The 23,253-nt window shown below is 40.6% G+C and overlaps 1 protein-coding gene across 2 annotated transcripts in view; it reads right to left on the bottom strand.

Annotated features, from left to right (window-relative positions):
• The window catches only part of BUB1 (BUB1 mitotic checkpoint serine/threonine kinase), a 2,040,509-nt gene that overhangs the window by 879,659 nt on the left and 1,137,597 nt on the right, over positions 1 to 23,253 (bottom strand). For both annotated transcript variants that reach the window (XM_044057238.1, XM_044057245.1), the window contains exon 12: positions 11,739 to 11,910. In XM_044057238.1, coding sequence (XP_043913173.1) covers positions 11,739 to 11,910 — 172 coding nt within the window. The remainder of the gene's footprint in view (positions 1 to 11,738; positions 11,911 to 23,253) is intronic.

The raw sequence follows: 23,253 nt of genomic DNA, 5'->3' as shown, positions 1-23,253 counted from the left end.
ATCTGGAAAAAGCAATCAGTGAGCGGTCAAAGACCCAAAAATAGGTTCAGATTTTAAATGCTTTTTTTTTTTTTAAGCTTAGCAAGTTGATAGATAAAACAGGGTTTGTGCTTACATGCATTTTCTGAAGGATTTGAAGTCAAATTCAAATGTCATTATTTAGTGACTTGCCAGAAAAAAAAAATCACAAATTTTATCAGGAACAGACTAAAAATGAGGAAATAAATTTGGACAGTTGAGAGGTATGTATAATGCATGTGTCACCCCCCCCCTTGCCCCCCAAGCACCATCCAAATAAACACAAAGCAAAATTCAAAAATAAACCCCTATGGTGGACTCAACTATAGACAGGTTCTATGATAAAAGGAAAAAAACATCATTGCACTTAAAAAAAAATAAATGTAACCAAAGCCTCATTATTAGCCTCAACAAAAAGTTGACATCCCTCATCAAAACCTCTAAAAGCCAGCTATGAATGCAGAATTGCATCAAACAGCAAAAACCACAACGCCTTCTACAATTATATCAAGAATCTCCACAGCAATACCTAGTTTTGCTCTGAGTTACTGCACAATGCTACCTCCTATACTGAGCCAACAGATATTGCCGACAGATTCAGTGCCAACTTTATCCCTCTCTCTCCCCCTAAAGGACCAATCAATACCGGAGGAATACCAGGCACACAGCATTACTGCAACACAGGTTAAAGCTGCATTGTCCAAGGCCAAGAATACAGATTCCATGGGACCCGACAATATCCCTGGATGTGTTCTACATGAACTACAAAATGAACTGGCACCACATCTGTGTGCCCTGTTCAATCACAGCCTCACCTCAGTTTTTGTCCCTAATGAATGGCACACTGCTACAGTCATCCCTCTCCTTAAAGAGGAGCAACTACAGACCCTGGGAATTATCTCCCAATTAGCCTGACAAGTCTGATATGTAAGGATATGGAGCGCATCATGGACCTAGTTAACAAGGATATAGGGCATCTCCAAACTCTAGATCCCATGCAATTTGGTTTTGTGAAAGGTAAATCATGCCTGTTCAACCTGGTTGACTTCTTTGAGTCACCAGAGCTGTGGATGCAGCCAAAGCAGTTCATACAGCCTACCTCAATCTGGCCAAGACCTTTGATACCATTCCCCACTCAGGAATTATTGATAAACTCACCAAACTAGGCATTAACCCCTATATCACTAAGTGGGTTGTGAATTGGCGCACAGATAGAACCCACAGTGTGAAAGTAGCGGACTCCAAGTCAGACTGCCCACCAGTCACGAGTTGAGTCCCATAGGGATCGGTCCTGGGTCCTTTCCTGTTTGGCATCTACTTCTCAGAAGTCCAGGCCAACAAGGAGGGACTCTGGCTGACCACGTTCGCAGATGACTGCAAGCTGAGAGCCATTATTAACTCCCCAAGTGATGTAGACATCTTACAGAAAGGCCTCACGGAGACCAATGACTGGTGTCGAAACCATGGCCTTAAGCTTAATGCCAAAAAAATGTGCCATCATTCCCTTTGGGAAAAACTCAGTTCTCACTAATTACCACATCGATGGGAGCCCACTGAACACTGAAGGCGTTCTAAGAGAACTGGGGACACAGGTTGACAGCAACGTCTCCTTCGACCACCACATTGTCACTGTGGTCAGAAAGTCCTTCTATGGGGCACATTTCATTACCAAGGGTTTTGCATCCAGGAAGAAAGAGGGCATCATCTCTCTCTACTCTTCCCTCATTAGGCCAGTAAAGTATAATGCCCCATTTGGTATGTACCTCACTAGACACATGCAACAGCTGGAAAGGCCACAAAAGTACCTCACAAAGAGGATCCTAGGCCTTAAACACATGTCCTACATGGACAGACTCAAAAACCTCCAGCTATTCTCTATCTCATATAGTCTACTAAGAGGCGATTTCTGCTCGACTTAAAGTCATGTCTGACCCAGCTCTGCTAGAAATACTACATCTAAAGAAATCCAAATCCCTCGGCACCACACACTCCAGAGAGAGCAACCTCATTACCACAATTAACAGAACATGCTGGAGGGACAGGCTCATAACCCAGAGACTGCCTATGCTCTGGAACAGACTTCCCATACATGTCAACCAGAGCACCTCACTGGTCCTCCTCAAGAGGAATCTTGATGAGTGGATGGGGAAATAGAAAGTTCACCCCGGGGATCACTGCAGTGGTGCTACCTGATGGAGGCACTGGGAACTAATGTCGGGTGGCATGATGCCAGGGCACTTCTATGGGCTAGGCTTTAAAGGCTCCAGGGCCATTAGCCTAGCACACACCTATGAAACTATGAACTCAATATGCAAAAAAGCTCCTGCTAAACTTAACATGGAACTCTGGAACCTGGTCAAATCAAACAAAGGCAGATCTGAGGTAAGAACTGCCACCCAGGCAAAAGGATAACCAGAAAGCCTTCAACTACGTTTGAAATCTTAGAAACAATGCCCAGCACTGTGCAGATTCAATAGTAAATATCATCACATACTTTGACCTATAGGACATATCCAGTTTACTAGTAGATAAATTCAGTAATAACTTCACCCATTTCTACCCTCCTATATTCCCACAGATCATATTATATATGCAGCCACCCCTCAAATCTCCCATGAACAACCCCCAAGGCACTATATCCAAGTCCAAGATCACTTTCTATGGTGCCGTATAACATACAATGCTGTGCACTAGTGCACCTGGTACAAAACCTGTCAGAATCCTCCTACAGGAACTAGTCAACATCAAGCTCCAAACAGGCTTTATGATGAAGGACTAGAAGCATACCCTTGAATAAAGACAAGGTTTCAACAGACCCAGGAAATTATAGACTCATAAATCTGACCAATGATACAATAGAATGAACCTGTAATAAGCAAAAAACAATGGCCAGGAAATCCAAGAAATTTTTTTATTCAACCAACTGAATACTCTGACGTGTCGGCTAAAAAAGCCTTCAAGGAGTAAAACAGTACACTGAATAATAGCAACAATTTATATAAAATGCTCACCAATAATTCAATTAAGCAAAACAATTACATATTCAAGTAAGCACCCTCCAATTAAAATCTTCATTTAACCCCTTAGGATATACTGTGTTAAATTTAAGAATATATATGGCTTCCGTAAATAAAAGTTGACGCTTAATCAGCTCAGTATCAAAAAAAAAAAGAAACCTTACTTTTTTCTAAAATAGTGGCCTTTAAAACTTCGCTACAGCTATTATGGAATTCATGGAAGTGTCTAGCTATAGGACTCTCTTCTTTATTATTTTTGATGTCCCTTACATGTTCCATAAGCCTCACTTTAAATTGTCTCTGTCTGTCCAATGTAAAATAAATTACAAGGACACTAAAGCATAAATTACACCTATGGTATCACAGAACTATTGTTCTTTACTATTAAACATTATACCATTAATTCTAAAAAAAAATATTAACTACATATTTACATACCTTACATTTACCACAGTCAAAAGTGCCTGTTAGAACTTTTGGATGATCTACATTCATTACTGGCATATAGAATTTACTTCACACTAAAAAATTTTTTATATTTTTACCCTTCTTATAGGATATCCCAAGAGGGTTATCTAACCAAGTATATACATTTTTTTGTGCAGTAAAATAGGCCCAATAATATCTAAGCAATTCAATAACTTTAAAGCTAAATACGTTAAATGTAGTAACATTTATCTTTTAATACTCTTAGTACTATACATTAACCTTTTATATCTTATATTATTCTGACATACATTAATTTTAGTAAGGAATCTTTCCCAACAATTTTCCAATATCTCTTGAGTGTATCCTCTTTTTTTAAATATTTCCACCATAACTTTGAGATCATGCTTAAAATCAATTAGGTTATTACACAATCTAGAGACACGAATCATCTCACCAAATGGTAACGCATGTCAAGTATGCACAGGGTGACAACTGTCACCATGTACATATCGTGTTCCTGATTCAAATTTCCTATGTACAGAAGAGTATAGTCCAGAATTTTCTATCCTAATTTGTACATCTAAAAAAGATATACTAGTACCCATTTTAAACCCATCAAATTTCAAACCAAATCTATTTTGATTTAAATAGGAAATAAATTCACAAACTAAATTCTGGCCATCTTTAACTACAAAGATGAGATCGTCGACATATCTATAATACCTAAGCACATGTTTGCGAAAGAATACATTTCTATAAAGATGTTCATGTTCAATGCCTCTAAACCAAAATCATGTGAGATATTGGTATACAAGCTATTAACATCTAAAACAATAAAATATCAAGATTCATCCCACTCAATATCACCAATTTTATGCAAAAAGTCAAAAACATCTCTAATATAAGAGGGCAACTTATAAACTAAAGATGTCAAGTATTCATGCAAAAATAGTCCTATGTTATGATGGAAATACTGGCATCCTGACACTATTGGCCTTCCTGGAGGTCTAAACAAGTTTTTATGTATTTTCGGAAGGCAATAGAAATATGCCATTCTACAATCCTTTGTATGAAACTTTTTACTAACATCTATGTCAGAAAAATAGCCTAATCTAACACCCTTCTGCAATAATTCATTCTACTTCATTACTGCATTCTCATACATAGAAACATGAACCTTCTCAAACAGTACCATCATTCAGATGTCTCATACACATGTCCATATAATGTAAATAGTGCAGAACCACCAACTTATTGCCTTTATCAGATGGTTTAAACACAATTTCCTTCATTTGACTAAGTTTTTTCAAAGATTTCCATTCTTGTAAGGATAAATTATATTTCACACAATTATAGTTAAGCTCATGGTAAGCAATTTCTACAGCAAAATTAACAATATCCGAAAACGGAGATACTTCAGCACTTAATACAGGAAGCACAAAAGTACTTTGGTAATGAATATTTTTAGTGTCCAATAAACAATAGACGTTCAATTCATTATCAGTCACAAGAGAAAAAATTCTCACAAGAGCTCTCAGTATCACTATCACAGACTTCCTCAAACTCTTGTTTATTCTTAAAAAAATGTCGAAGATACAGTTTTCTACAAAATTTATATATATCACACTTTAGCTCGTACAACCGAGGCAAAGCCGTAGGAATAAACTTTAAGCCTTGGTTTAAAACTGCCAACTCTGTGTCACAAACTGTAACTAGACAAACTGACAACATACATTACCATTTTCCCCTCTTGTGTCCTCTATTAGAGTTGGGCCCTCTGTATACATTTTCTGGATGTTCAAATGGACGCTTTCTCCCAGTTTTACCTCCTCTGTAATTGTATTCTTCCTTCCTAAAAGTCTGACGAAAGTTCCCTGATTGCTGAGCAGCAGGAAGGGCTGGATAGTAGTCTACTTGTTCGACGTCTTCTTCAGACGAAGTGTAATGGCCATCTGATGCGGAATAAAAAGAATTCAACATTTTCTCTCCTTCCGAAGTATAAAATCTAACGGATTTACGTGGCTTCTTCTTATTCGCAATGAAAGCCCTCCCATTTTCATAGTCCCTGATATCATGGAGAAGTTTTCTTTTCTTTCTCTCCAATAGTTCTTTCTCATAATTTTGTAACTTTGTATTCAGGTCTACTAGAAAAGTATCAAGCACTTGTCCCTGTGCATTAGTTGAAAGGGAATTACATACACTTATTTTTTTCTTTTAACTCCCTTTGTTTGATATTGTCCCGTTCTACCAAATCCGAATCCACTGCAGAGTGCACTTATGTGCTGCAGCAACCCAGCGCTTATGAAATTGGGCATCTACGGTATTATCTAAATCAAAGGGAGTTGTGGGGTCTTTATACACTCTCAAACCCCTCGGTGTAATGTCCAAGTCAAGATATTTTTGTAGATCAGACAAATTAAAGAATCTAGCAGTCTCTTTCCATATATGTTTTTCTAACTGTTCAAAAAGAGACTTAGCTTCTTCTGTGATAGATGCTGGTAACTTTCAACCTACATTCTGAAAGGGATTCTGACAACACTTATTCCTTTCATTCCTTTTCATAAATCTGACCAGCCTCATCTGTAAGGCTATGGAAAAGATAATCATGGAATTAATAAACATGGGTATCCTACAAACTCGACTCCAGCCAGTTTGGATTTATGGGTAGATCTTGCCTACTTTATCTGGCTGACTTCTTTGAAAATATTACTGAAGCAATGGATAAGGGCAAGGCAGTAAACACTTGATATCTATATACTTTGGAAAGGCAATTGACACCATCCCATACTCTTGCATCAGATAAATTATCCCATGTAAACATGAATTCCTACATATCTCATTGGATAGCAAACTGGCTCAGACAGAAAGTTAGGGTGGTATGGCTCCACCTCCTCCAAGACCTGTCAATAGCAGCACACCCCAGGGTTCAGTCCTTGGGCCACTCCTCTCTGCTATTTACTACTCGGAGGTCAAAGCTACTGTTAAGGGTTTATGGATTTGGTAAACAAGTCCATTGTAATTATCACTGATAACATGCCCCTGAAAACTGATCCAATAGTTAGGAATCAGGGAATCCGTGAAGACAACTATCCTTCAGTTACCTCATTATCCACTGTTACAAGAACACGTCTTTTCATTGTGCAACTTATTGCTAAGGGTATGGAGTTTAAGTCCAGGGATGTGATCATTCCACTGAATTCCACACTCAAACTGACCGATAATACCACTTTGGTATGTACCTGTCCAAACATCTGACAAAAAACTTGAACATTCAACACTTTCTTACTATAATCATCTAGGGACATAAATCATGAAAACTATGCAGACCATTTCAGTGCCTCGTCCCTCTTTCTTGGTGTACTAGGGGCTACTGAGAGGCTATCTCTACCTCTTGTACATAGCCTCAACAGTCTCTATACCCTGTCAGCCCTACTACACATTCACAAGTCCAACGGAGCATTAATATCCATTCAAAAGTGCTATATCTCTCTCGCAACAAACAGAACATGTTGGAGGAATAAATATGCATCACAGAAAATCATTTCTTTAGAATAGTCTTCCTGTCCACGTAAAATAAAGTACTGCTCTTACACTATTCAAACATAATATGGGTGGAATGGATGGGTAACCATAAATTCACCTTTGGTTTAGCACCCTTGTCTTTGACAGACAGAGGCAACATGTAAATGTTTTGCTCAATTCTGGTACACACACAACTGCTAGAAACTTTATGGGAATCTATGGCAAGACATCTAAAGATCCTCACAGATAAATGATAGTAATAACAGAGCCTGTGGCTATTGCCTAGTACGTACCTATGAATCAGGCAGTCATCTGGGTAGTGAAAGAAATGGATGCCCCTTCATTCTATAAAATACATCTACTAGAGCCAAGGAGAGCAGTAGCAAAACTTGATGTAAAGATCTAACGAGGTAATGGGAGACCCTACTTCCAACTGGAGAGCGCCTATGGTCAGTGTAGATAGGAATATACAGGAAAGCATCTTTGAGGTCCAACATTACCATAAGAGCTTGAGGGAAATAAGCAGGATCAGAAGGGAATGCATTATCTGCATCTTCAGTTTTGAAACTTTTAGAAAAGTGTTGAGCCAACATGTTTCTGTTCATGTAAGTTTCCTAGTCGATGATAGGAAAATTAAAATCACTCACGAGTAAGGTGCTAGGCTGTATGGCAAATAACTCCAGTAAGTACAGGTATGCTTTTCCTGTTTCATGGTGGGGGACCTATAGCTAGCTATGATGTGGTAGGGGGCTTTGCCTATAGTTAATTGGACATGAAGTAGCTAATGAAAATGGATACACCTCCTCCTTTAGTTCTTTCATGTTCAGTTTGTGGTCTGAATGTATGGAAGGCATTGTAGCCCTACAAGGCCAGGGTACTTTCTGCACCTTTGAACCAAGTCTTGGAGACTGCACAGATGTCAGTATCTTCTAAAGTGAGGAGTGCTTCCAGGGAGTGCAGTTTCTTGTTTAGACTCCTAGCATTAAGCAGCAGTACCTTGAGTTTATCTAGGGATGACTTTGTTATGGTAGGAGGTTGGTTATTTTGTCTCTGCCTTAGAATGGCACAATAGGGGTGGCTAATGGCTTTGGCAGTAACCAAAAGCCTAAAGGAGACACGTGCAGACCATCTCTGGCAAAGCAGAGCGACCAGTCAACCAGGTCTTCCCAACAAGCTGACAGATATTGGATCCCCTTGGACTGACACCTGAAGCTAAGCCAACTGTTAAAGTCAATCTTTTTTGTTTGTATTGTGGCATTATCCTTGGAGAAGGTAGAATGCTAGGCTTATACCTGCCTGTGGCACAATCTGAAATCTCAGTCATGTCTCTCTACATATAGTCCAGTTAGGTACATCTTAAGAGGGTAGGGTGGCCTAATGGTTAAGGTGTTTGCCTTACAAACACAAGGTGCAGGGTTTGAGTCTCCCAAGGGATAAATTGGCTAGGCTTAAAATGGCTCGCAAGGGCAGTTAGCTTAGTACTGATCTATGAACCTATGAACCTATAAGTCATTCAGCCTCACACGGAGTATGACAGTCATACCGGTACTTCTGTTTGAGTTGCTTGAGTGACTTGACAGATCCTGGCACTTGACAGGCAGCTAACCGTAACCAGCTCCTTATCCAGCCTGGTGAGGGGAATGTCTCACATAATGGGGCCACTTATGACCAGTACATTAGGTTCTGTGGTGTTATGCCTCATGGGATTACTTGTTGAAACACTGGTGTGTGTGTTGTGGGTAGCAGTTTTTGCATTATGTTGTAAGCAATTGCCGTTTGGGAGGCCTCTGATCTTTTAGCAATTTACCAGTGAGTACCTCCCCATATGTGGGTTTGCGTGTTATATGTCCTTACTTAGTGTGAGGTACATACTGACAATCTGTTTGGCATTCAGTTTGTCCTTATGTTGAGAGTCTTGCCTCCAATTTCAGTCTAACTACATTTCTCACAAAGTATTTTTGTTTCAGGAGTAAGTGGCTGTTAGTAAACATGAGACAATTGCCACATTGTCACAGGATGCCCGTGTCTATCAAGCTGGCCAGAGAGATGACGGGAAACTGCCTATCCATTATAGCAGGTTTTTACCGTATTTTTTATTAGGGAAGAGAATGGGTTAATTTGAGCAGACTGTGTTGGTAGTGTTGAGACTAAGATGGACCTATACTTGAATAGGCTAAGGTTGATCAATAAGGCAACGCTGCTCAGTGCACAACTGAGTTGCTCCTAGAACAGCAGAAAAGCATGGAAGGGTTTCACTGAAAGCTGTTCAGGGAAAAACTGAGCTTCTAAGCTCGTCTCTCTATACAAGGCACGGCTAACTGCTGCTCAGCAAAGAGCAGTACCACGCAAAATCAAGGCTTACATTACGAGCACAGAGAAACACATTTTGAACTAACCACCAATCAGGAAAGCACACAATAAACCTTCCACCAGCAATACACAAATCAGACAGGTTAGATCAGCACACGTCTGACACAAGGGTGCAAAACACACCTTCTTAATGTAGAACAGCTGGTTTGAAGCCCCAAGTGTAACAAGACCATGCAAACTACCTACAACTAACCGGTACAATGTAATACAGTGCAATTACCTACTTAAAACAGCAACAGACAGTACAGTTTTTTTTAAACTGCTAAAGTACAGTCACGGTAAATAACAGAAGAGCAAAAATATATTTAGAGAGCCCTTTTGTGTGCTTCCCAGCCCACACGGACGAGGAAAACACCTACTACCACTAGATGAAGAATCCCAGTCCTCTTAATGTAAAAGCAAAGTAAAGGAATTTCAGGAGTGAAATGCTATCACAAGCAAACTTAAAGATACGGATACAGCAATGTACTTTAAACAGCTTATAAAAATGTGATTATTCAGTAAAAGTACTTGGCCTTTTATAAATAAGCCAAGAATTGGTACAGTATCCGTAAAGACACTAAAAACAAGGTAAGTTGATTAATAAGCCCTCCAGCCAATAAAACTACAGGTAGACATCTCAAGTGATGCCCCAGCTTAAACAGATCAGGCTACCTCCAAGTGCACTAGACAGAAAATCCACTAACCTCTTGACATGTGCTTGCTAGTGTAAAAATACACTACTTTATCCAACAGCTAGCTAGATATTTAATTAAGAGCAAGTAAATCAGGATAAGACAATGAGAGGAAAAATGCACTTTTTCAATATAAAGCACAAGGAAAGGCAAATAACTCAGGATATCAACAGCAGTGCAGAAATTTAGGAGCTTATAAAGCACAATTTACAGTACAGGTAGGCAGCTTAAAACCACCAGGTTTCACAAGTATAACAACAAAGACGAGGTTGGGTGGGAACAACTAGCAGAGAATCATCAGTGCTTTTAGTTTATGCGGGTCTGAAATATTTTCAGAAAAAGACCAAGACCCAGAAATCCACTGTGTAAGTATCACTCAAGAAACAATTTAACCAATGAAAATGCATGTGACATATACATCCTAGTAAGTTTTTATCTCTCACATAGTAAAAAAACAAAAACTAGGCTAAGCAGACTTCTTAAAAAAGAAAAGAAAATGGAACCAGTACAACAGGAAGCAGTTCTATCACAGACAAAATCTCACATAGAACACATGCACCAGGCCAAGCAGATTTCTTAAAACAGAAAACAAAACGGAGCAAGTAAAACAAAGTTTTATCACTCACAGACAAATTATAGGTTTACTTTCCTCACCCGGCATGGAATCACCAGCAGTGCTTTAGTTTAAGCAGGCTTGAAATAAATATTAATCTACAGTACGGTCCACCTCTACTTAAGCTTTCGAACAGAACACCAAATTATTACCACTGAAGCAGCAGCAATTAAACAGTCCCCACTCCCTTTAAATTAGCCACAGGCAAGATGTTTCCTAAAATAGGCCTTGTGTCCTTGGCATGAACTACGGTCCAATGATCAAATCACATCAACTTTCGATTTATCAGAGTTCCTATTAGATGACCGAAGATGCATTCTTTTGAATGAGTCTTTGTCGAACTTGAAAAGACGAAAAGGCAAAATGATGAAGCGGCATAGAAGCAAATTCTTTCCCTGGGAAAGAAATAGCTTGGCCCAGTCTGTCACTTTGCCGTTTTTGCCATTGTATTGCAATCTCGAAGTTGGTATATTTAAGTAAGGGGGTGTGGAGGACACAACCTCCCATGTCAGGGGGTGTGGGGTACAAAGCCCCCTAACCTTATGTTTTTAGTGTATTTTTTTTTTTAGAACAGCATTTTTTTTCTCTTGGAAAAAAAAAAATCTCTGTTCTACGTGTTCAAGTTTGTAAGCTTTCGCTTACATGGGGTCGATAAATCATTGTTCGCTTTTCTAAGGGTTTGATGATTTAATATAGACCCGATTTATCCAGCATTATCTACATATAATAATGGATTAATGCTGAAATATAAAGAACTGCAGAGTATGCCAGCACTCTCATTTATGACTACAGGTTTATGCTTCTAACCACTGCAGTCAGAGGACCCTACTTCTACAATTATACTTATCTGGATATGTACAATAGTACTGACAAGTATCCTTTTACTAAGAAAAGTAACACACACAAAAGGGGAACACACATTACATTGTTAGGGTGGTGAGGCAGGATATCCTGGAGTAAAGGCAGAAATTATTAATAAATAAAATAACAATTTTCTCTTCAGATACATTCTGATCTCACTGCCAAAACTGCAAAGGAAGAGTGACAGGCAGGAAGTATAACAAAAGAAAACTAAATAAAAAAAAAAAAACTTACCTTTGTCATCAGTAACTTGGCATGATTGTTGAGTTCCATGAAATGGTGTAGATACACAGTGAGCAGCAAAGGAAAAGTCCCTTGTACTGTTGGGGCTGAGTACTTGAGTTTTACTACATCGTGCAGCCCACACAGTACAGTCGTCTACCAAAAAGTCGGTTTGCCCTTCCTCCTAAACACAAAACAAAAACATAAGCTCAGTTAAAACGACACCTATTTTTTGATAAATAAGGTAATAGCCTAATCTGAAAAGACCCATTTCAGCCACTACCTAGTGAAGCCAGAACATGTGTCAAATATTAAAACGAACAATGTAGCACTATAATTTGAATTATACAATGAATCATTAGTATTAAAAAAAAATGTGCACACTGACTGATCAGCCCAACAAGCGTGCCCATTTGTAAATCGAGCATATACCAATAGAAAAAAGTCCGGCTGCTGAAGTACCATTGAGCGGCCAGTCTTTTCTATTGTATATACTACAGCAGCATACTAAAAGAAAAATCATGTGTGTTCTACAAAACTAAAGTAGTAGAAACATACTGATCTTCCTTATATTTCTGTGCAGTCTCAGCAGACTGTCGGAGCTCTGAAGAGTGTTGATTTTCAGATAATGTCCACACTTTTGCCTCATATTAAAAGGAAAAAAAGCAATGGAGATTCTTTTTTCTCCATTGCTTCTGTTGAAAAGCACTGATGTACTGTGCAAGCGTTGGAATATGAGTCCTATAACACATGCGTAGTACATCAGAAAACACAAAATAATGGAGAAAACGCAGAGAAACAAAGTGCCATTATACAAATACCTTATTTAAGAAATTTTTTTTTCCTTAAACAATATCATTGTACAATAGCAATAACCCCCCTCCTGGGTGTGGGTAATGCTGGATTTACCCAATGTTGCTTTTGCTTGATCACGCTTGCCTTTGCCCTCATGATCAAACCACACCAACCACAGGTAAATCCAGTATTTCTCATACCAGGTCATGGGATCATGGGTTATTTCTTAAATATACAAAGCACACCTGTAGAAGTCTATTAAGAGCACAATAACAAGTACAGTAATAAAACAAAAGATTCAGCATCCTTGATATGTCCACATCATAGCAGTAAACAAACTCAAATTTACAACATCAAGTATAGTTCTAAATATATATATGCTTTAAAGAGTTATTAGCAGAAACAACATATGTGCATACTCACCATATCAGCTGATCTTCATAATGGGTTTCTGCAGTGAACACCACAGCTTTGCCGAATCAGTACAGACAGCCTTGTTTCAAGACTGATGCACTGTCACTTGAAAGGGCAAGCAACCTTCTGCCTGTACACATCATAACCAAAATAATCCGGACAACATACTCATCCTGTTTCTGATCTTATGGAACTTAAGCTACATCGTAAAAGTACAACTGTGAAAAACTTACAAAAATAGTAGGTGTCAGATTAGATCACTGTTAAAGCAGTCCTACCTCCTGGGACTTTTAGCTGCTGAAGGTCAAATATCCAAGAGAGTTACAGAGCTCATCATTGCCCGAGGCTTATAAGGAGGAAGAGGAGGGAAGATGGGGAGCATAGGGTTAAGGTACTTACACTCCAAACCCAGGATTTCCAAAATACAGACATACCACTGCAACAGTTAGCTATTCAAACTTCTACTGCATTGCATTCTTACATGAATATACTATCTTTTAAGATAACTATTGCAGTTGTCCAACATAATGGGAGAACTTCCAGTGTTTATAGAGACGGGTAGGTGGCAGGGAAGAAAGGGCTGGGTTGAAACCGACCTTGTGGGAATTGCAGCTTTTCACTTGGAGGAAATGTCCGATCTGTAGTATTTAGAAAAGGTACGGACAGAGGACCATGTAGCCATGGCTAATGTATCTTAAACTGTCATCACCCAAGGAAGGCCACTGTGGCAACACTTCTCATAACATTGGCCATTACAGCTCCCACTAATTTCTTGTGTTTGGAAGCATAATAGAATATAATTTGATATGCCAGTTATTAGGAGATTACTTGCTTCAACACTGCCTGTATCCATCTCCTGCTGTTGCAAAGGACAGAAACAGCTGATCTAACGTGATGCCTTTAGCTCTGTGTAAGAAATCTCTTGGCTGCCTATAAGATGCTTTCTTCTCTATTGACAGGGTTGGGAAAGAAGACAGGTAATTGAATAGCATGGTTAAGGGAAAATTCTTTGTCTGTCAAAGGCTGACTATACCCTTATGGAAGATAAAAATCACAACATGAATACTCGCATCAAACTCTCCAGGAAGATGCGGCAGAAAACAGTCTTGTTGATGGCTAAATGAGATATTTCAGGGAGGCAATGGCTGCAGATACAAATGGTAACTAGGTCAATTTTTCCAGGATATAATTCATGTAACAAAAGAATGCTTATGTTTCTGGGCCATCTTAACTGCAAGACCAACTTAAGGAAAGGCTTATTCAGCTGCAGACTTGTCAACAGTGAGTTCAAAGGGAGGCAGGCAGAAAATGGGTAGCTGTACTTTAAGACACCTAGCACAATCGTGGATTATACAGATCAAATCACATAATAGTGAACCAGGGACACTAATGTTGTTGTGGCAGGGTCCAGCTTCTTTTTGTGGCATCAGATAGAAAAATCTCTTATCTGAATAATAAGTATTTCCATGGATTAGGGTTCCTAGCCTTAAGTATGTCAAAACGCATCCTCAGAAAAATTTTGTTTGAAATGTAATACTGTTAAATCCTCTAGCCTGTAATCTGCAAAGTTCCCAAATTTGGATATACAAAAGCTCCCTTTTCCTGGTAAAGGAGGTCCACCTGGAGAGGTGGCACATGCAGCTTCTCTCTGGGCTTTTGAGCCAAAATGGTGCTTTGAACAAGTACAGCCCCTTACCTCTTATTTTCAGAGCTAGCCATGGGAATAGGAGCATTGGTGGCAATGCACAGAGGAAAAGACCTAACCATCTGAAAGAGAAGGCATCAAAGAACAAAGTTATCTGCCAGTGGATCGTTGGTATCATTGCAGTTTCCTAGAGTGCATCCTGGATGTGGGAACCATTACCATGAGAGAACCCATGTACCCCAGTGCCCTGAAACATTCTGACAGACTTCTTCCACTCTACTACTCAGAAAATTTGTCTTAATATTCCATCTTTTCTAAGAGGAGAGAGGTTCCATGGCTGCTTGAGTCCAACGATAACCTGAAGGAAAAAACAATTAGTAAGCATGAGAGAAAATCTTGAAAAGCTGATTGAGAACACTCTGCAAGCAGTTCATGCTGACATACAGGGACCTACCACCTAATGTAATTGTACACGTATGACACCACTGAACAGGTTAGATAAAGATGTGAATGCATTTTTTACTGCAAGAAGCATCTAAAATTACCATCAATGCTTGAGAAAACTTAAGTGGTAAAGGGTTTACAATGTCAACATTTCCAAATTTGGGACCTGGAGTTGAGTGTTGGAGAATGGAAGGATCTAGGATGATCTCCAAATTCCTTCCTTGCTGGGCACTAGAACAGAATCCCCTCTTTTGCTCCTGTACTGGTACGGCTTCTATTACTACCAGTAACAGGAGCACCAGAATTACAAGGGGGACTAAGTGTAAGTTTTTTTGGCAGAGAATGAATAGTGGACACATACAAAGTGGAGTCTGTAACAATGAACTATAATCTGACGGATACATGTGTCTCCTGTGATAACTTCCAGGTGGGGTGGATGTCGAGATGGTTCTGTATAGTCATGGCTGCTTCATGGTGGTTGAAGGGACATTTGAGTCCCCCACATTATCTTTTCTGGGCATCCTGACATTTTCTTCCCCTTTAACTCGCCATTTTTCCTTTTGTTTGCAAGTGATACTTAGGACAAGGTTTAAATACTAGAGCATTGGGGTGGGGTGGGGTGAGAGCCATTTCATTCACCACATAGTATTGCCGGTTTCCTCTCTGTTACCAAAGACTTCATTAGCTGGCTTCCCAAAGAACATCATCTTCTCAGTGATGCACTGAGGAGCTGTACTTTGATATCTTCTAGCAGGAGTTTCACAGTTTACCAAAACTACATATAGGTCCAAAGACCACTTAGAAATGCTCACTTCTTTCCATTCTAACAATATTTGGCTGTACTAATCCAGCCATTTAAAAGGCACGTATACAGAAAAATAAAGGGGTTGACATGAAAGAGCTTGCATCTCTGACATCTGCTTGGCTTAAATAATCACCACCAGAAACACTGTTTTCCAAGAGAGAAACTTCAAATCAACTGATGCAGCCATTCAAAATGTGGTCAAGTCAATGCCTGTAACATGATGGTAATGTCCCAAGGAAGTACTAGGTCTCGGATAGGTAGCTATAGGAGAAAGACTCCCTTCAAGAAGGCCTTATACATTCACAAGGAAGTGAACTGAGATGGCTACGATAAGAATGTTGATAGTGGAATAACTGGAGCCACTGTGAAAAGTTCTGACAGGAATTCCAGAATGGAAGGGATAGGCAAGAGAAGGGACCTAGACCTCTTGACATAGCCCAGATAGAAAATCTCTTCCATTTGCTATGGTAGATCTTTGTAATGGACTGCTTTTGATGGGCACACATGATCTGAACTACTGAAAAGGGAGTCTAGCATCTCTGGCAAAAGTTAGAACTGGAAGAACCATGTGGTTATCTTCAATGATTCCTGATCTGGAGTAAGCAGACCATACAGATGTGTTAATACGTCCGGAAGATGATCCAACATCTATATGGGATGTACTAGTAGAGGTCCACTGGAAGGGAAACCATGTTTGTGCAGGCCAGAAATGAGCAATGAGCAGCACCTCGGCCTTGCACATTCTTGTCTTCTGGGTAAACTTGTTTATTAAGGGCAGTAGAGGAAAGGCATCGAATAGACCTGGGGGCTAATTGCGAACTAGAGTATCCATCAGCTTCTATCCCTGTGAAGGGATCAGAGCAAAGTAGATGCTGCACTAGTTTAAGTAGGATGCAAACATCTTGCAGCAAGGTTGGCTCCAGCAGGTGAAAATCAGAGTGGTCACTGCTGTATTGAGGGATCACTTGCGAGTCAAAGAAGGTTCTGTTCAATTTGTCTGCAAGTACAGTGGAGAACCCCTGTATATGCACTGATATCAGAAAGAGCTGAGAAGACATTGCCCACTGGCAAATTCTCATGGCCTCAACACAGGGATAGGAGCGTCTTTCTCCTGGTTTGTTGACATATTGTCTGTAGATATCACACCTCAGGAAGAACATCCTGAAATGCCTGCAATGCTAGGAGGATCACCCTCATCTCCAGGACACTGACATGAAGGATGATCTTTACATGTGACCAAGCGCCCTGGACAGTCTTCCCTTTGAAATGCCACCCCCAAAGGATACATCCTTGGTCACTGCTGCCACAGTGGGATCCATAAGGAAAGGACATCCTAATGTCAATGAAGGAGATATCATCCATCAGGAAAGGTGTTGCCTGCAAATTTGACTGAGAGAAATTTTGGCCATAAAGTGGATGATATATTTGGCACCTTTGCATGGCTTGGGTCCACTGAAACACTCCATGTAAAATCTGGCTAATGGCACCATGAGGACAATAGATGGAATTAGGCCCAGCAAACAAAGAATAAATCTCTGGAGGAGATGGATGGTGAAGAACCTGAGTAGCTTTGAAGTGCAGGAAGAATATTCTAGAAAGGGAAAGTTTGGCGATCTGTAAATTTTAATCCAGGTGGCAACAGAATAAAATATTTGAATAAGGCTACCACTCAATCAGGTCACTTCAGCAACTACATCAATTTAAAACTGCTACTAAACAATACCTGAAAACTAAATGGATCTGTCAGTGTAATTATCCCCCATAAACCTTTCTCTAATAATTTTCTGTTTCTCCACTTCCTCTTTCTCCTTTCCCTCCAATTCTACTATTTCCACTTCTCACCTCTACTTACTACAACTAGGATTAAATACTACTCTGTACGAGGAGAACATTTTTAAAATTGTATATGATTTTATGCTTTTTTTGTATTGCATATATTGTGTCTTGTTTATTAATTACTACTCTGTATGCTAGTCTGTTAAACTATGTTGGGGCTTTTCTCCTCTGGCCCCCGCTGAAAAAGGGCTAGTAAGCTGAGTCAGACAAACCCGGTCAACAAATGTAAAATAAATAAATAAAAAGGCTCAGGTGACTTTCTGTGAGACTGACTGATCCCTATGTTTTGCATCATATGGGTCAGAAAGTCCTAATGGCGCAATAACAGACCATAGCAGGTGGTGGTTAGGAGCTAATCATTGAGGTAAGGGAAGATGTGTATCCTGAAGAAGTGAAGATGTGCTGCCACATCTGCCTTTATCTGGGTTAACATCCTGGGAGCTGCAGTGAGACTGAATGTCAGGGCTCGGAATTGATAAAGATTGGCCCCACCCAGATGGAAAAGGAAAACCTCAGCAAATGTTTAGTTACCTTCACAGGATAGTAAGCATTCTTGAGCTCCAATTGTCCTTCATCAGTCAGGGAAAATGGATTGAAGTGTGACCATCCAGAATGTTGTCTGTTTGACACATTGAATTAAAGGACTCTGGTCCAAGATGGGGCTGAGGTCCCCTGTATTCCTGGATACTGAAAATAACCTTGAGCAGACTATGGGCTCTAAACTTGCCTTTGGGGGCCAGATGGATGACTTTCTAGCAGTTTGTAAATTTCTGCTTTTGTCAGTTACCATTGACTGGGTAAAACATCAGGAACTTTTTTCTTCTTGGTAAGATGAAGGAAATGGTATGGAGTAGCCACTGAAAATTGTAATTGGCACCCACAAATCTGTCATTATGCTTTACCAGCCTTGTGGGTGCAGACATAAGCACCCCCATCTACCTCCAGGGTGCAGCAGTTGGACAACCTTTCAGGGAGCTGGAAGAGGTTTTCAGTAAATGCACTGCAAAAATCCAGGTTATGCAGTCTACTTCTACCTCTAGGGTGACCATCCTCCTTCTATGCCACAAGGTCCATCACAAGGAACATCCTGATTAGAACTCTGACTTCCAGATCATCATTGTTCCATCTCTCTGATTCCTAGAATAAGCTCCCTGAGTGGTGGAAAAACAGATTCTAACTGCAGACTGTTTTACTATCTTGGTTGACCACCTGCCTAATGTGTCTGACATTTGGTCCAAATAAGGTGGAGCCATCAAAAGGAGCATTAACAAAGGAAGTCTTAAAGCTTTCCACAAAATCATACAGACGCTCCCAGGTGTACCAACAAATGGTGATGCCAGTGTCTACTGCACTGGCAATGCCAACAGCTGTGTTAGAAAACAGATGCATGGCTACACTGAAAATAGACTGGAGGGTAGGAAGCCGGGAGTCCACTGTCTTCTGAACATCTGAAGACAGGTTACCCGAGAGAGACTAGGAAACCGCCTATGTAAGGTCATTCTGAAATCTGCTAACTTGGGTTAGATAATTCAGTGCTCCAAGTGCAAAAGTCAATGAAGCATACATCTATTTTCTAAACTGTTCCACAGTCCTAGACTGCCTGTTAGAAGGATGGACCAAGGAAATTTCCTATGATAGTTCCTGTTTTGTGGCTGCTACCGCCGCCACCATCTCATCCACCTGTGCACCTTTGTTCCAGCATTTTCAGTCTTTGGGTGCAGCCAAAATCCGGCCAGCTTTGTTGGGGATGGGTTCTACCACATCAGGGTCCTTCCACACCCACTGAACCATCAAATCAACGAGTGGGTCCAAGGGTATTACCACCCAAGATGAAGCTGATTTGGAACAAAATATTTCCAGTAACAGACTCATGTGGAGAAGGGTTATCAGTTGACCATCCTCCTTTCTGCTTCATCAATTACAGGAACTCACCGAAGGTGATATCTTCAGAGGGGGATCTAGGGGAGCTTATGCCTTCATCCAAGCCTGAATCTTCCATGAAGGACTCTGGAGAAGAGTCTAAATGATTCGGCTTGCATGTCTGTTTCTTATGAAACATATTTGAGGGGGTGGTGGTGTTGGAAGGTTCTGAATAAGACTGGAAGCTAATATAGTATTTAGCCTGGGAAGCCTATGAAACAGACTGTCCCTATCTGACAGGTAGACAGAAAGTAGAAACTGGTTTCGGACAAGGATCGGATGGAACTGAACTGGATGGCTGCACCTTCTCCCTTGGTATCAAAACGACCTGCTCAAAAGCGTTGAAGGTTGAAAATGTCATCGGCTCTGCAGAAGACCTCCCTGTCCTGACAGAAAGGAAGCCTTGTAACAGAGGGTTCTTGACCCCGGAGGCCAATCTTGGTGCAGAGTTATTGAGTGCCAAGGAACCAAGGGGAAGAGAAGGCTCTGACAACTTCAGTGTTAACCCATTCCCCCAAGCCCCAACCCTAAAGCTCTAAGAGTTTCGAACGGATCCAGACATATCAGAGCTGAAAGAGGAACGGAGCTTGTCAACTTGGGCTGGCTACTACAGCAAAGGTCCTCTGGGACAGACTGGATCCAAGATATCAGGACCGGATAAGAAAGAAGAGGAGGGGTAGTTAGCCCAACACTGGGTACATTCCCCGGAGACAGTACCAAGAGAATCCTGAACCGGATCTGCCTGCTAAAGAACTTAATCATCCTGTCAACATCATGCTTGGTCAGGCTTCTGGATAACCAAGTGGATGCCACTGAAGGTGGACTACAGTACTTTCATTCTTGGAATTCAAGAGAGTGTCGTCTGAGGCTCATCAGGTACAGGGAGAACCAGGATCGAGAAGGTGAATGATGGACCTGAGGAAAGTACAGCTGTGTACACTTACCATAAATGTAGATGTTGGAGTGTATTCACTGCTGCAGTCATCACACTTAGGTTATCTGCCCGCAGGTAAGCCCTCAGTTGGTCCCAATACCAGAGTCTTGTGATTTCTGCATCAGATGCTGTTGCGTCTTCCACGACGTCAGGGGTATAAAACATGTAGCCGATGCCATTACATCAGTTTTTCTTGCCCTAGATGTCAGGAGCTCCAAAAATAGGAAGCTATTACATGGTGTGGAAAACCTCCAGTAAAAAGTAAACACCCCCGCCATAAAATATGGCCATAAAGAGGACAGGAAAAAAGGATAGAGAAAGCCAGGGGGCTGGAGGGAGGGAAAAGTACAGTTGTGTACACTTACATAAAAGTAGATGTTAGAGTGTATTCACTGTTGCAGTCATTACATTTGGGTAATCTGCTGGCAGGTTGCCCTCAGTCGGCCTGAATAAAGTCTTGGGTCCTGCGTCGGTTGCCGTCTCCTCTTCCATGACGTCAGGTCGTCAAGGGTATAAAACATGCAGCTGATGCCATTTTAATCAAGGGGTATAAAACATGCAGCCGACGCCACTTTAATAAATTGTTCTTGCCCCAGATGTCAGGTGCCCCCCAAATAGGGAGCAAATATATATATATATATATATATATATATATATACATATACATATATAGATATATATATATATATATATATATATATATATATATATATATATATATATATATATATTTATATAGATTTTTAGAACACAAAATATTTACCTTCAACTAAAAGCAAATACACCACAAAGGCTTTTGAGCATAGTGAAGGAAAGAAGAGGTATAATAATAGAGAAAAAAGGGGGCTGGCAGGTGGGTAACCCGGACTGCAACAGTGAATACACTAACATCTACATTTATAGTAAGTGTACACAACTGTACTATGTTCTTCGTGTTTCACTGTTGCATTCATTACATTTGGGTAGAATCCCAAAGCTATGGATGGGAGGATGGAATTAAACAGCATTAGGAGCAGCTATAAGGCCCTGCGGGACTGCAGTGGCAAAGTCTGCCCTGGATTTAGAAAAGAGAGGTAAATGGTAATGTTTTGTGAACGTATGAACTGAGCTCCAAGTAGCAGCTTCTAGAATGTCTCTGGCAAGAACCACTATTATGAAGGCTACAGAAGTAGAAGCAGCCCTAGTGGAATGGGATCTGATCCCCTTGGGCACAGGTTTACCATGGTGCACGAAGCAGAAACAAATGCAATGGCTTATCCATTTTGAAATAGTCTGCTTTGATATAGCCTTCCCCTCTGTTTCTGCAGCAAATGCCACAGGTAGCTGCTCAGACCTTTAGAGATTTTGTCCTGTTTAAGTAGAATCTTAGTTGTCTGTGTACATCCAGTGAATGCAGAATTCGCTCCCCCTTGTTCTGCGGATTTGGGAAAAAGTTGGCACGTGAATGGTCTGGTAAAGAGCCACACTGGATACCACCTTAGGCATAAAAGGATTGGTCCTGAGGGTCACCCTGTCCGGGTAAAAGATAATGAAAGGCTCCACTGCCATGAGAGCCTGTAGTTCTTAAACCCTTCTAGCTGAAGTGACTGCTAAAAGAAAGGCTGTCTTCCAAGAAACAAATTTTATATCCGCAGTAGCAGCTGGTTCAAAAGGAAGTAGGATGAGTTTTTCCAGCACAAAATTGAGGTCCCATAAAGGAGTCCGTGCTCTCCAGGAAGGCCTTAAAATTTTGGCCCCTCTGAGGTACTGATTTAGCAGGGGACGAGAAGAGAGAGAAGGCTCTGTGTTGTAATGAGCCGAGATGGCAGAGGCATGGATTTTTATTTAAGAAAAAGATAGGCCCTTGTGAAGCATCTCAGTATTGCAAAATCTGAGGAATATCGGGCTTTGCTGTGTCTATTCCTTGTGCTTGGCTCCAAGCACAGAATCTCTTCCATTTAACAGCATAAGATTTTCTAGTACTAGGCCTTCTAGCCTCCAAAATGACATCCATCACAGGTTTACTGAGAGATGTGATTGGTGAAATTAATTGATTAGCCATGCTGCAAGATTCAGAGTTTGGAGCTGAGTGTGCAGAATTTGATAGTTCTGCTGAGACAATAGAGGAGGTGTTTGAGGCAAGTACCACGGAGGAAGGTGTGACTTATCCCTTAGAAGTGGGAACCAGTGTTGGCGAGGCCAGTCCAGAGCAATCAGAACAATTTTTGTTTTTTCCAGTCTGACTTTTAGTAAGACCTTGGAGAGTAGAGGCAGAAGGGGAATGGCATAGACCGATAGGTTTTTCCAGCTGAAGGATAGAGCATCCACTTTCCAAGCTTTTTTGTGAGGAGTTCTTGTGCAGAATTTGTCCAACTGATAGTTTTGGGGGAGAGGCAAATAGATCTATGTCTGGGCTCCCCCATTTACGTGTCAACATGCTGAAGATTTGTGGATCCAGTTTCCATTCGTGTGGGTCCATAAAATTTCTGCTTAGGTCGTCTGCCAGAGTATTTTGCTTTCCTGGTAGGAATTGAGCTTGAAGATGTATTTGGTAAGTCAAGGCCGTGTTCCACAAGGCCATGGCTAGTCTGCAAAGGGGGTAGGAGTGGGTACCCCCTGCTTGTTTATGTACCACATAACTGTGGTGTTGTCCGTCTTTATCAGTAGTTGTCCTGGATGAATGAAGTCCTTGAAGGCTGTCAGAGCATTCTGTACAGCTAGCATTTCTTTCTGGTTGATATGTAGATGCATTTGA

The sequence above is a fragment of the Protopterus annectens genome, chromosome 1.part2 (genome assembly GCF_019279795.1).
Source record: "Protopterus annectens isolate FY-2018-M chromosome 1.part2, PAN1.0, whole genome shotgun sequence".
Classification (NCBI taxonomy): domain Eukaryota; kingdom Metazoa; phylum Chordata; order Ceratodontiformes; family Protopteridae; genus Protopterus; species Protopterus annectens.
This window is presented reverse-complemented; position numbering and strand designations above follow the sequence as displayed.